The 13,600-nt window shown below is 40.2% G+C and overlaps 1 protein-coding gene across 1 annotated transcript; it reads right to left on the bottom strand.

The window, feature by feature from the left end:
• Window positions 1-9,605: 9,605 nt before the first annotated feature.
• Window positions 9,606-13,513, bottom strand: socs9 (suppressor of cytokine signaling 9). The gene is made up of 2 exons (XM_029517491.1): window positions 13,397-13,513; window positions 9,606-12,745 (listed from the first exon to the last, which is right to left on the bottom strand). The coding sequence occupies exon 2, from the start codon at window positions 12,585-12,587 to the stop codon at window positions 10,950-10,952; it is 1,638 nt and encodes a 545-aa protein (XP_029373351.1). The 5' UTR covers window positions 12,588-12,745; window positions 13,397-13,513; the 3' UTR covers window positions 9,606-10,949.
• Window positions 13,514-13,600: the final 87 nt, after the last annotated feature.

Below are 13,600 nucleotides of genomic sequence, written 5' to 3'. Positions count from 1 at the left end.
GCAGTACCCCAGTAAACCAGCATGTACTCTAAGGTCCCACATTCATGATCCATTTAATCTGAAATTGTTTTCTGTCTACTCCTCAGAGTCTGTGTTGAATATTATACTGCAGGCATCATGTTACCAGTTTGCCCACACACACTTAAAACAATGTGATGCTGCAGGCAGCAATTCAGAGGGGCGTTTTAAGTTACAAGTTTAATAATGCAGTATACAAGATACACCACTGTAAATGCTTTAATTGTCAAGCAGAGCACAAATAACTGAGAAACATACAGGTCCATCACACTCGGGTTCGGGCAATGCCCATCTGATTCTCAATGTGTTTAGAAGAGGGAGAGGAAGCAGTTGCAGGATAGAGGGAGGTGAACATCACTTCCTAATTTGGCAGTGGTTGTGTAAAAGTTTATGTATTAGTAACCTGCACTTTTTACAATAATTTAACCAATATAACGCCAAGCTTTGCTTTACCCAGATATAATAATATAATATGCACAGAACTTGTAAATCTGGTTCTGCTTCTGGTTTACTGTGGAAGCACAAGGTCTCCAAAACAATTTCACCTCTATCTGCACAAAGTTCGTCTTTTGCTGATGTTACTCGTGACCCCTCCTCGCTCTGGTATCCTAAAAGGGTTTATACAGGGTTGTATAAATGGCATCAATGATTTTTAACAAACTTGGAGCATCTAGCTTTTCCCGCACCCAGTAAAACTTGATCCCCCTGTACTCTCACCACATACATACATACACTGATTATTCTGATAGGATTCTCCCCGCTTCTGCTCATACATACCCACCATCAACACATTTCCATTGATATTGAATGATTATGAATGATTTTACATGACATAATTCTCAAAATACCTTCTGAGTGAGAGGTTTATTCAGTCACAGTTACTGAAAAACACCTCTGTGGGCTTTTGCACAACAAGCTTCTCACTTTTACATGACAGCAATGGCTAAGACCCCTTCTTCTTACCCCTCCTCTGCAACAGACTTTTTCACAGCAGAAATTTTGACTTGTCGTATAAGGAAAGTAACAAATATCAGCTTTTCAATACAATCCAATGCAAAAGTCAGCAGGGTCTCAAGTTGGGCTGGGTGATACAGCCAAAATGTATATTGCAATATATTTCTTAATGTCTGTAGATACACTATAAGCAAGAATTGAAATAGTGTCATTTTACAGACAGACTAGCTTTAACTCTTATGATGACTCATCTTCAGACTTTCAGATTATTCACTAAAAAGATGAGCTGCTTCAGATGGTGGACAGATTAGATTTTTTTTCAGTTGCTACACCAAATTACAAATTATTATGATAATTGGATCTAAATGTCATAAACATAAAATTTTTTGTTTTTCAATTAAACTTGTGGATGATATTGTGTCACAGGGCTCTTTGGATTACAGAAATAAACCTCAGACAGCTGTGATTATTAGTTTGCCAGGTCAGCCCAATTAAAGGAGAACTATAAGAAGTACTTTCCACATTATTAAGCAGGTGGCGGCTTTCAAGCAATATGAGAAAGAAAAAGGATCTCTCTGCTGCCGAAAACTGCCAAAAAAAAAAAAAAAAAGTGTCACTAATTTTCAAACAGTCTTGTTTACTGATGAGTGCCGTTTAATCCCTGAAGGGGTGAAAGTGACCTCGGCAAAGTATACAGTTTCTGACTGACCACTTTCTGCCATGGTACAAACTGAAAAGAAGTGTGCCTTCCTTAATACCTGTGTGTGACTGGCTGCTGTGGGCATAAAAGGGGAGACACTCATGCTGTGGCCCCCATCCTGTCCTGACCTCAACCCTATGAAAAACCTTTTGCGCATCCTCAAGCAAAAGATGTATTGGGGGGGGGGGAGTACTGAACACATCAGAACAGCAGCTCTGGGATATTCTATTCTGCAAAGAAATTCAAGCAGAAACTCTGCAAAAACTCACAAGTTCAATAGATGCAAGAATTGTGATGGCGATATCAAAGGAGGAGTCCTATTTTCACAATGAAACATGGTCTGTTAAGATGTTTTTGATTGGAATAGCTTTTGATTCAAGTAAATATGACCTTCTAATGCTACAAATTCAACAAATGACCACTTTCATTTCTTCATAACCTATAAAATGTTTGGAAACTCTGTTGTGCATAGTAATTTGGAATTGCCCATTTCTAGTTTTTTCTTTTTGAATAAAAATACAGTTATCATCATGAGGTTTGTTTGATAAAATCCAAATCATACTCTAAACGGTTGATGACCTGAATGTTATACTGACTGTTATTTGCATCAACTATTTAGGAAAATCAGAGAAATATGTAATTTGGATAACAAATTAGAGCGCGATGTAGTCAGCTCCTTTCCATCACATTGAAACCTGATCTTTGACACTGAAAACTCCTCCACACCGCTAAATTAATCTATTCTCTCCAGTTAACTACGACATCTGCTTCATTGTGACTTGTGGAAACTCATTCAGTCAGAGGTTCACATTTAGGAGCTAAAGCTGAGCCAAGCTTACTACAGCCTGTGGTGACGACATTACGCACCAGCGTGGCAGCTGAATACAATGAGGTGATGGCAGTGCCTTCTAATGAACGTCAGTCAGTGACAGATCCTGTAAATTATGTCAATCAAAACACTGGAAATGTGTTTAAAAACCATATCACCATTATTCAAACATTTTCTATGACAATACATACTGATATTTAATTCTTTTCCAGCCCTAGTCTCAACTGTGTATGCCTTCTTAATAAGCTCACTGTAACATCTAGGAGGCCTTTCTATGTTTACTTTGCATAATTTAATGTGACAATTCACATTTTCTTCATGACATTTATGCACTACTTGACCTCAACAAAAAGTCCAGCAATGGAAAAAAATAAGTAGTATTCAATGCATGTACACTACATTTTGCTAAAATACAAAAGCAGGGCTAAAGCTTCACATTTGATGGATGTGAAAACTCAGTCAGGCAGACTGGTCAGTGATGAATCAAAATAATGATTAATTAGTGACTGAAATCTGCAATTACTGCCCACTAAAGGACTATTCAGTATTGAATATGAAGGCAGCAGTGAATGAGTGATTTCAGACAAAATGCCAAATTCCCACTGGTTTTCACTGTAGACATAATTAGTCACTATTTCACACCTGCTATGCCCAGAGTATGGAATTAATTAGACATGCTCTGATCTACATATTCATGTCATCAAAGAGTACAAAAGAAATCTGTTTGGGGTGACTAACCCTGTGTTGCTGTAGTTAGTAAACATCGTTGAGACAAACAAAACTATGAAGACGATGCCGTGCCATTATTATAATCGTGCTGTCATTCATCCTAAGCCAAACTGGGCCTATGTATGGAGTAGTAGTATGGAAGATAAGACTGACCACATTTACGTTAAATTTTGTCCAAGATCATTTATTAATTATTTCACCATCTCAAAAAAAGAAAATTACGTATTCTGTTGGTAGTTGATGAGTTTATCTCTAGCTTGAGAAAACAAAAAAGTCTCTAGATTATTTATTACAATTTCTTAGCAAATTACAGAGTACTTGAAAATGGGTGTCTTGATCATTCGATCACCTGATTATAGCCTTCAAGATCACTATGACTGACTGTTAGGGAAGAGTCTACAGTCAACAGCAAGTCAATGCATAAATGTGTGGGGTTGGTTGCTGCAGCTATGAGTACTCCTTTGGCTGACCTTTTCATCTAAAATCAGCTACACTTGTCAAGTCGCCAAGACATGTATGTGTGGTGGCATGGCAGTCCTTATCGCTCATATATGATCATTAACAAGAGGAAACTGATTATCTTGTTGTGTCAAAATTAGAAAACTCACTTTAAGATTATGAAATAAATTAACACAATAAAACCAATTCTCTTATTATCTTAAAAATGAGGTGATAATTAACTCTCAATGATCTCGAGATGACAACCTAAATAATATTAAAAAGCTGAAGTTTGGTAGTTAAAAAATATATATATATATATATATAAAGAATAGCAGTTCTCTGAGCCATACAGCTGAGTTAAATGAGTCTTTTCCATTGTTTGATCGGTGTGCTGGGATGTGGCACAGTTTTCTCTTGGGCTGATTTAGTGAACCTCAGAAATATATTAACTGGACCACAGGGGTGTAAAATACTCTCTCTGGTACCAAGTGACATGTGTGATACGTAAATACATCAATCACTGAAGAGGGGGAAAAAAACAGCTTGACATGCAAGGCACATCAGTCATTAGGCTGTAGTGTGCTTGAGGCCAGTATGAGCACTTTATGCTTTGAAAGGGGGAAGTGTATATTTAGATCCTCCCTTCCAACCGTCCTTCTAGCTCATTTCACAACATGCGTTGCCCATGTTGATGAAGTGTCTAATAGAATAAAACCAATTTTGCCTCAAGCTTTGCAGAACTATGTCAAACACCACCACAGCCACTGAAGAAGCAGATAAGATATACTTATCCATAAGGAAACTTCTTCTGGACTCTGTCTGCAGATACATCAGGAAGATAGGCATATAGGTAAACCAAATCTGGTGGATGTCACTGCAGCTTCCTCTGACATGTGTAGTCTTCACAGATGGTCTTGTGTGGACAGTGCTGATTTTCCTTATTTAGTTAGTGCAGCTTAATTTACATTATACCAGTCAACCTCACAAAAGCTAATCATACAAATACTGCAGTCAGATCAACTTACTGGCAGGCACACATGGCTCGGGAATAATGCAGTTTTATCAAGATCTAATTCCAAACAACAACCCACAGCCCAGACAAAGTGAGCGCAATCCAAAATGCAGCTGAACTTCAACAATCAATCATTAACTAGAGTCATAATGCTGATCAACAAATCAAACCACGCAGCTGCAAATCCCACATTCTGTACAGTTCTTAAAGAACGAGAGCATAAAGACGGCACGATCCATCCATCCATCCATCCACCCATCCATCCATCCATCCATCCATCCATCCACCCATCCATCCACCCATCCACCCATCCATCCACCCATCCATCCATCCATCCATCCATCCATCCATCCACCCATCCACCCACCCATCCACCCATCCATCCACCCATCCACCCATCCATCCACCCATCCATCCATCCACCCATCCATCCATCCATCCATCCCCAGCATGGGGAATTTCACAACAAACCACCTTTAAAGCTGGCGCCTGCAGGAAAGTTAAGAGTCCTACCACCATTTTGTGTTTCAACTGTGAGAGTCAACCCGCACAAAAGGAGGTCAAGGTCTGGGGTTCGAACCCAGAACCCTCTTAATGTGAGACTGGGCTGTTGTTGATCTCCTCACATCTTCAGAGTCCCAACAATTCAGCTATTACTTCTGTGCGCTAAATGGCAGGAACGGTGTGTGTTTACCTGAAGATGGAGTCTGTGACGTGTCAGCGCCGTTAGCGCCGTTAGCGCCGTTAGCACCGTTAGCACAGGTGAAGCCGGTCGGCCGTTTGTGTCCCTTCGTCACGTGTCTGATAATGATTGACAGAAAATGAACCACAAAACTAAATTACAGGCAAATCTGAACAGCCCAGCAGGGTGTCTCACAGCACCCACCGCTTTGAGAAGGCTTCTCCACACGGCACAGACCGGCCCCGTCACCCCGGGGTGCACAGCACCTTCATCAGGCTCCTTCCACCTGCCACCCCCAAAAAAGGCCAACCGGAAGTTACATCCTAACTTTGGGAATTTCTTCCTCTTGTGTAGCTAATGCGACATTTTGCTTTTTCAGTTATTTTAGGATATAATTAAAATACTTTATCTGGATCTTTTTGATGTGCACATTTTTGTGAGTCATTTGTTGTATGTATAGTAATCCCAAAAGAGTGTTTTGTAAGTACATAGTAAGAGTTTTTTACAGAATGAAAAGAGGAATGATGGAACTGCGAGGAATTCTTACTCAAATGTATCAAATTCATGTGATTTTTTTTATTCTATTTTATAATATATATTAGGTTATCAAGACAAAGCACCATCCATTCAGGATGGATGCATTTCACCCATGTATCCCTTTTAAAACAACAAATAAATGATATCCTTCATTCACATTTACCAGTTATGGAAAAATTATGAGGAATATAATAGGTTTAATTACCATGTGCATTCTGGTTCACAGGCTTACGTATAAACGACATATTGTTAATATTAATATTAACATCTGTGTATTTCCTACTGACAGGTCAAATTTGTCTGCTATGTAAAAAATAGTTTCCTCAAATAGTATTGTTTCTGAAAACACAGTGTGTAATTAAAGCTTTGTGTAAATTGTCCATCAACTCAATGACGGTGTTATCCTGATAATAAATTGTCACCATATGGTCAACAAAATGTACCTATCGAATACATAGAAAATGAAAAATATTGCGATAATGTCACTCAAAAAATATATATATATATATATATATATATATATATATATAACTCTCAGCAAGATGCATTTAATGTAATGAAGAAAAAAGTGTGTTAGTGTGTGTTATAAAAGCTGTTTTTATATGCCATGTCATTGGTAATTCTTTCACAGAGAATGTGTGCATGCTGGCAAAAGAGTGAATATGTTTTGCTTTGTGTGGCTTGCTTAGTGTCCAGATAATGCCATGCTCCATAAACATATTTCCCCACAAATTTAACTTGTCAACTGTGTGACAAAATGTTGAAAGGATGGATAATGTTTACATTGAAACACCAATGGGTCTAAAAGGTGCCTTTTTTAAGTAATGGCTCACACAAGGGTTAGCTGGCATGGTCTGCACATTTCTTTTTTTTCACTGAAACACATTGGTGCATGCACAGTACGTTTATTCACAGAGAACAAGAGTTCCACAGTCTAATTTGTCATTTGTGCAATTATAATTTTTTCCTTTCCATGTACCAACGATTCCGGGGTTCTTTAAGCAGTCACTGTGAAGGCTTTTAATAATTAACCATTCTTCTCAAAGCAAACACTGCTTATCTATAATTATATCTGTTATCTGTAGCACCATTACAGTTTATTTGTACAAACAAATCATGATACATATCATAACTACATGTGTCAAATTACAGGATATGTTAATTTACAAAGCTTCATATGTAATCAAGCATTATTATCCATCCACTCTATATTCCTTTCTATTTTCCACGCTCCTGGTTAATGAATGTGGAGACCTGCGATCTTTTCTGCTGTGTGTCACACATCATGCAATCCCATCAATCTGTGTCATGTCACTGGTTTAGCAGTAGCATGCCCAACACCTCCATTATTCCATCAACAACCTGTCAGTGCAGAGGGGCGGGGAAAACAGAGGCAGCAAGCTATTGCACACAAAGAAGACAAGCAGCTTCAAATTACAATGTTGAGGTTTTTCTGTAGAAAAAGGTTTCATGTGAGGTATTACATATCTGAGAGAAGTGGAGTTTGTTTAGATTTTAAATAGGAGGGAGAAGAAATACTGTGTTGTCAAAGTCTTGCTTCCAGGGAAGCAAACATCAAACGTGAGCATGACACTAGATGACAATGTACTTCCTGGAGGGGGAATTCCAAGACTTTTAAGAACTGAAACTTTAATCACTCAGGAATGGTTTATTTAGTTTCAACAAGAAGTGCTCTGTTTGAAAAAGTGTGGGTTGATATCGGCAAGAATGTTACCATTCATGTTCAAGTTTGAAATTCAGCTGGATTCATTTACTGACCAAAAATAACTCTCTCCCAGCTGCAGTGTTTCTTCTGTCAAAGAAATGTATTTCTCCTCTCTGGGTGGAGAAGACTCATGTCTCACTGCATGCATCTTGCAAGAACTTTAAATCCATTCAATAGGCTCTACCCGGAATTAATGGCCTAGATTCACACTACATCGCATGGTAGTCAACAAACCATAGGTCTACATGCCAAAGCCAAAAGCAAAGCCCAATTAAAAAAAAAACAAAAAAAAAAAACAAACTAAAAACTAAGTGCTAACATTTTCATTTTCAGAAGTAAGCCAAGTCAGTGCCGAGTCAAGCCCTTTTGAGGTATTTGTTAATATCATGACTGGCAGATTATTTGAGAATGTAATAGTCCCCAGGTGTTGTGAGCATCCCAAGCTCGTTCTCCACCTCCATGATGCTCAAGAGTGGAGATTAGGCTCAAAAGAAAATCTCTACCCTCGGTGGTAAAGCGGGAAAAAGGAGGTCCAAAGAGGCACAAACACACTAAGCACGTATAGCCAATCAGCTTTCTGCTTTGCCCGAGCATGCTGTCCCTCTGGGCCCGTTGATCCAGACAAAGAAAAATCCCTTTTTCCCCCCAGGACCTGTAATACCTGCATGAAGAACGCTACGGCACTGCCAGCTGCAGCAGCCGCATTCAACCCCACCATTACAAGGTACCACACACAGAGGGCAAACACGCCTGAGAGCAGCCAGTGTAAAAAAAAAATAAAAATACTGAAGCTCTTTACAGCCACCTGCTGTGCTTATGTAAAACAGCATTTTACATTCACTCTATTCAATGAACAGCTATTAATCTCTGTATGCGGTTTTGCTAAATAAATAGCTAAAGTGTGAATAATTAATTATCTATTAAACTCCAAATTTTCCTACTTTGAGACTAATAAGACACATTCTTATCTTAATTCCATATTGCATTAGTAATGCTTAATTTTAGTAATTTCCTCATAATGTTGTATGTCATAGAGCAGAAAGGTAGGGGTGTTGAGTTTATTTCATTTCCGAAGGAAATTTTAAATTATTAATCATTTTGTGCTCTATATTTGTTTGCTGAAAATAGGCTTTACATGTCATGATCAACTGATTGAGCACTGACACCCTGTATTACACTGACATTTTATTATAAATCATTGCCTTATAAGACAAGTACCAGTTAGGAAAGGTGGAATTTGTAAAAATGTAAATGAGACGCTGATCCTAAAACACTTTTTTTTTATTCTGACTTTCCAGGAACACTAGATTGCAGAGCATGACACTGTACTCGGTTACACAAGACAAAGGCCTTGAGCTGTCAAGAGACTGGAATTGCATGTGTAGAGTTCATAGTGTGGGCTACCCTTGTAGATGGATGACAGGTCAAATGCCTTCCAACACAGTAAATCTTATGTCACAGTTCAGTTTTTATGGTGGCTTAATTAGGTATACAAATGTCAAAGGTCTTGACTTTGCATTTTAAATGCAGATTTCAATGCTGGCTTGGATCTACTATTTAAATTAGAGCAGCTTCATTAGTTGGTGAGGACCTGTCAGAAAGGATTTGCATGCAGCATGTCAAATGGCCCATCTCAAGGAGAAAGTAGCGTCAGAGCGTTTCAGAAGATGAACTGGGATCCATTCTCCATGCTTTCCCATTAACATCGGGGTGGTTGTCTTTCATGATTATTACTTACTGCATACAACAATCAGCTGTGTCGTTTCTCGTGCAGCTTCATTAATAAAAAATGCTGCTCCCTCGCAGCAGGGAAATGATTTTACAGCATAGGTAGCCTAGGTTTTGTACTTCTTCTTTGGATAGGTCCTAGATAATACAGTAAATGGAAAAACATGTTTTGTTTTGTTTTTTTTTTACTTAATTTATACACTGAAACTTCCTTCTTGCCCTTTACAGTCCTACTAATTAAATATTTATCCTCATATTTATTCAGAAATCAGTGTGAAATTTGACTTCATATATAAGTTTTCGACATAGAGCAAGACGTACATCATATGCATTGTATTCTACCTTCCATTTGCTGACATTTGCCCTTTGATTTAGGTCCATACATTGCATTTTGATCCTTACCTCTTCGCTGTGCCTTTAGGTTTTCAGGTTGATTTATTTTCAACAATCATTAGCTTGTAGGTTTTCATCTATGTATGTGCAACCTAAAAATACATTAATTCTCCCATCATTTTTCCTGTTAAAAGGTGCTAATTCACCACTGTCATTTTTTCACTTCATTGCTGGAGTGAAAGACTAGTGTGTAGACGCCACACCTCAATACACATGCTCAGCAGATGGAAGAGAATGAAGATGTTTCACCACTATTATATGCTTCGAGTGAAGAAGGAATAAATTTTGATGTATGCATCAGTCAGTTCTTCAGCAAAACGTGGCCCATTAACATCTGGGCTTCATCAGTTCTATTCTGGCAATACACCCTCTTCCCCTGCAACCTCCACATGTTTTTGAAGGTCACATTTAATCCTATTCTTCAAAACTAATGAAGACTGTTGGCAAGAGCTGCGTGCAGTTTAACCGCATTGAGGAAACCTAGAATGATGATGATTAGGGGTGAAAATAAAGCAGCTGAATGATGTATGATCTGACAATATGGTGCTAATTTACTACTGCGTATTTTTACTCTTGGCATGTTTCCCTTCAATGAGACTACAATGCTGAAAAGTAATGTGAGAATGTAATTAGGTCCTCAGTGTGTGGCATATCTACTCTAGTCAGACCAGGTAGCACATACAGCTACCTCTCGACCCTTATATTCATCAACTCATTCAGTGTGGGAACCAGAGATTAATGCTGTAGATGTTCTACACTTTCATACCTAAGTAACAAAATGGAAACATTGTCTGTGTTTGTTCCACCTTCTCAGCACGTGGCTGATGAACAACTGCATTATTATAATTATCTTGATTCACACAAAGACACTCCCACCCTCAGATAATTAAGCTTAGTCACAGTTGAAAACACAGATGGATGGGGGCAGGTCTCCGAACACCACATATCTAAATAAGTTTGTTTAATTTTCGCATAAAGAACTTGGAGTGTGCAAGATCAGTCAGATTACATATTGTCTCATCAGTGTAGTTCAGTACAACAGTTAAGACATGTACAGCAGGCATAAAATAAATAAGTACAGTGTAGTGTAAGTTAATACAGCCTGATAAGAGTGAAGGGCAAGTCTCATTGTTCAGTTCAGTTAGGAGACATGGGCTAAAAATATGTTAGTAGTTTCTTTAAGTCAGTCTTTTCAATTCTTCATTCCCACCAGGTGTCCATTCGTCGTACACGTACTCTTTGCTTATAGTGGTATTCTTTTAGGTGCTTTTTCAAAGCATTTGGAATGGGGAGCATGTTAATGCCATCATAGGTGGTGCAGCTGCTTATGACTGCTCGGCATATGTGTTGAAGGCTGAAGGGCTGTGTGCGGTGGATGGGATTGGACAGCAGGGGCTCGAAGAACATGCAGGAATTCGGGTCTTTGTAGTGCTCCAGCAGTCCTGTAACTGTGGAAGCGTGGAAGACACTGGGGTCGTGCACATCAAAGCTGAAATTGTGGTTCCACTGTTCGATGCGTGCATGTAGTGAGCGGCCGTAGCGGCGGAAGCTAACAGAGAAGAGGTAGTCCTCCTGTGCAGAGTCACGCAGAAGAAAGGTGCCTTCGGGCTTTCCCTCCAGCAGAGTCTCTGCCTCGTAACGGTCCATGACTCCCCAGTAACATGGAAGGTTGGTAATCTGCAGTAGGTCTGGAACTAAACAGTGAATGTAATCTATCTGAGTGTGAATGCGGTAGCCATCATGAGATTTGTGACTCTCAGCCTGAGGAAGTATGGCTCTGGAAGGCATACTGGTCGCTGTAACCTCTGGGTCAACCAGAGGGTCGGAGATACTATCACATGTGTGGACAGTGGCTGATGCAGAGGCTGATGCTGAGGCCACCACTTCATCCAGAGTGTCCAAACAGCTCTGTAGTAGCAGCTGGTGCTGCTGCTGTCTTTGGAGAAGAAGCTGCTGTTGCTGATGAGCAGAGGCTCTGTCAGCTCCACTTAACTCATTCATACCATGAGCCAGCTTCGGGCCATGCTTGTAGAGAGGATTAATTTGAGCTGTCACCTCAAATGTGTGGATTTCTGCATTGGGTGGTGGCTCAACACCTTGTTCAATGCTAATACGCCGTCGCTCTCGCAACCTGTCATCCACATCTTCCACCACAGTAGCCATGGCTGATGTTGGGGCACTGCACACAACTGCAGAATCCAGTGTCGGAGGCTGGGTAATAGGGGCTGTGTGTTGCTTTATAAGATACCACTTCTGCGCAAGCTCTGATCCTACAGGGAAAGGGCAGTCATCCAACATCAGCTCACTGAGATGGATCTTGCGCCTTGAGGAGGCACAGGCGTTTGATGCGGAAAGAGCCTGTGGAGGTTGTGTTGCTGCACTGTGTGTCTTTATTGGGAAACACTGCCCCATTGCATCTTGGATTTTTTGCCGGAGAGTGCGACTGCTGCTTGACCCTCTGCTGTCACCTTCACTTGGTGGAGGTAACTCGCTAACAGAGTTGACTGCTCCCAGTCCTGGCCTGGGTGTTACCGGTTCTTGTCCCAGGAAAGACGCAGAAACTTCCAACCCCTGCCATCTCCAGCTCTCCTTCAGAGGAGAGGAGGAAGAGTGGTCCCGTGTCTCGAAGTCACTTAACAACTCACCATACTCAAAGCCATCACTGACTGGTCGCTCAGCTGCTGGTTCATGGCAGGCAAGGCCTTTTTTCTTCCCCTTTCCTCCTTTCCGTCCCATTCCGGCCTCTCGTCTTTCCTCTGAGCGACTTTGTCTCACCTTGGGACGAGCCCCCCTCTCTCGATCTTTCCCTCGGTTCCCTGATTCCTTTTGTAGAGACATGGTGGATTATGTGGTGAACAGTTGCTCTGCTCCAGGGAGTTGCCAAGAAAAGAACTTATAATTGCAGTTAGTTATTTTCAGGAAGTCCTGCATCCACATCCCTTCTTTGTGATGTTATTATACCTGCCCAAGCGTTGTAGCCATTGACTGTAAAGAACCTGAAAAACAAAACGAAAGTTTTCTTAAAACCTGGAGTGAATATTTAGAAATGATGGTGAATCAAATAGTGCCATAGTGTGATGCGCTCGGTTTACTGGAAACCATTATGACCATCCTGTCACGTAAAGTCAGGTTCGTCCCATCATTTCGACAAGACCAACTCTGTCACCAGAAAATAGTTAGCTCTTTGTAAAGCCGATGTAGGTCGGGGGGGTGTACTGTGTTTTAAATTAATAGAAGTTGACAGAAGTACAACTGTTTACAAGCTGAGCCAACACAGCCTACTTTTGACTTGAAAAAATCCTGACAAATCCTAACCTCTGTATCGGGAAAAAGTAGCTGGCCTGTTAAAACAGACATCTGAACCTCTTTTCTCGACAAGTGCTGCTAAATAACGTTTAACGCGATATATGTCAAATTATTCGGGTAAACCGGCCATCTTTACAGTAAGACACACCAAACGACAATATGAGCGTTAGCTTTCGAGCTAATGGTGCAAGCAGACAAGCTGTTTACGGCCGGCAGGCTGTTAGCTTGTCAACTAGCTAACTGCTAACTTGGGTACTTTTCCGTGTAGGAAGAACGGTTAAGTTGTACTTGTGGCTACTTATATCGAGCTTTCTCAGTATAGAAACAAACTGTGAACATACCTTAGCACTTGGAGTCAAGTTTCCCTCCGAAAGTGTCTGTGTTTCCTCTTATATGGAACTAATGTCGGAAACAACAAGGCGGCTAGCTCATATTAGCTTGATAAATGAACAGCTGAGCTCGAACAACCCGGATGTAGAAATTAATTGGGGGTAATTTTTTCAGTAACGTCGGAGCAGACGGAGGCGGCATCGTCTCAAATGAGA

Source organism: Echeneis naucrates, chromosome 13 (genome assembly GCF_900963305.1).
Source record: "Echeneis naucrates chromosome 13, fEcheNa1.1, whole genome shotgun sequence".
Taxonomy (NCBI): domain Eukaryota; kingdom Metazoa; phylum Chordata; class Actinopteri; order Carangiformes; family Echeneidae; genus Echeneis; species Echeneis naucrates.
The sequence above is the reverse complement of the archived record's forward strand: the minus strand, read 5'-3'. Positions and strand labels throughout refer to the sequence as shown.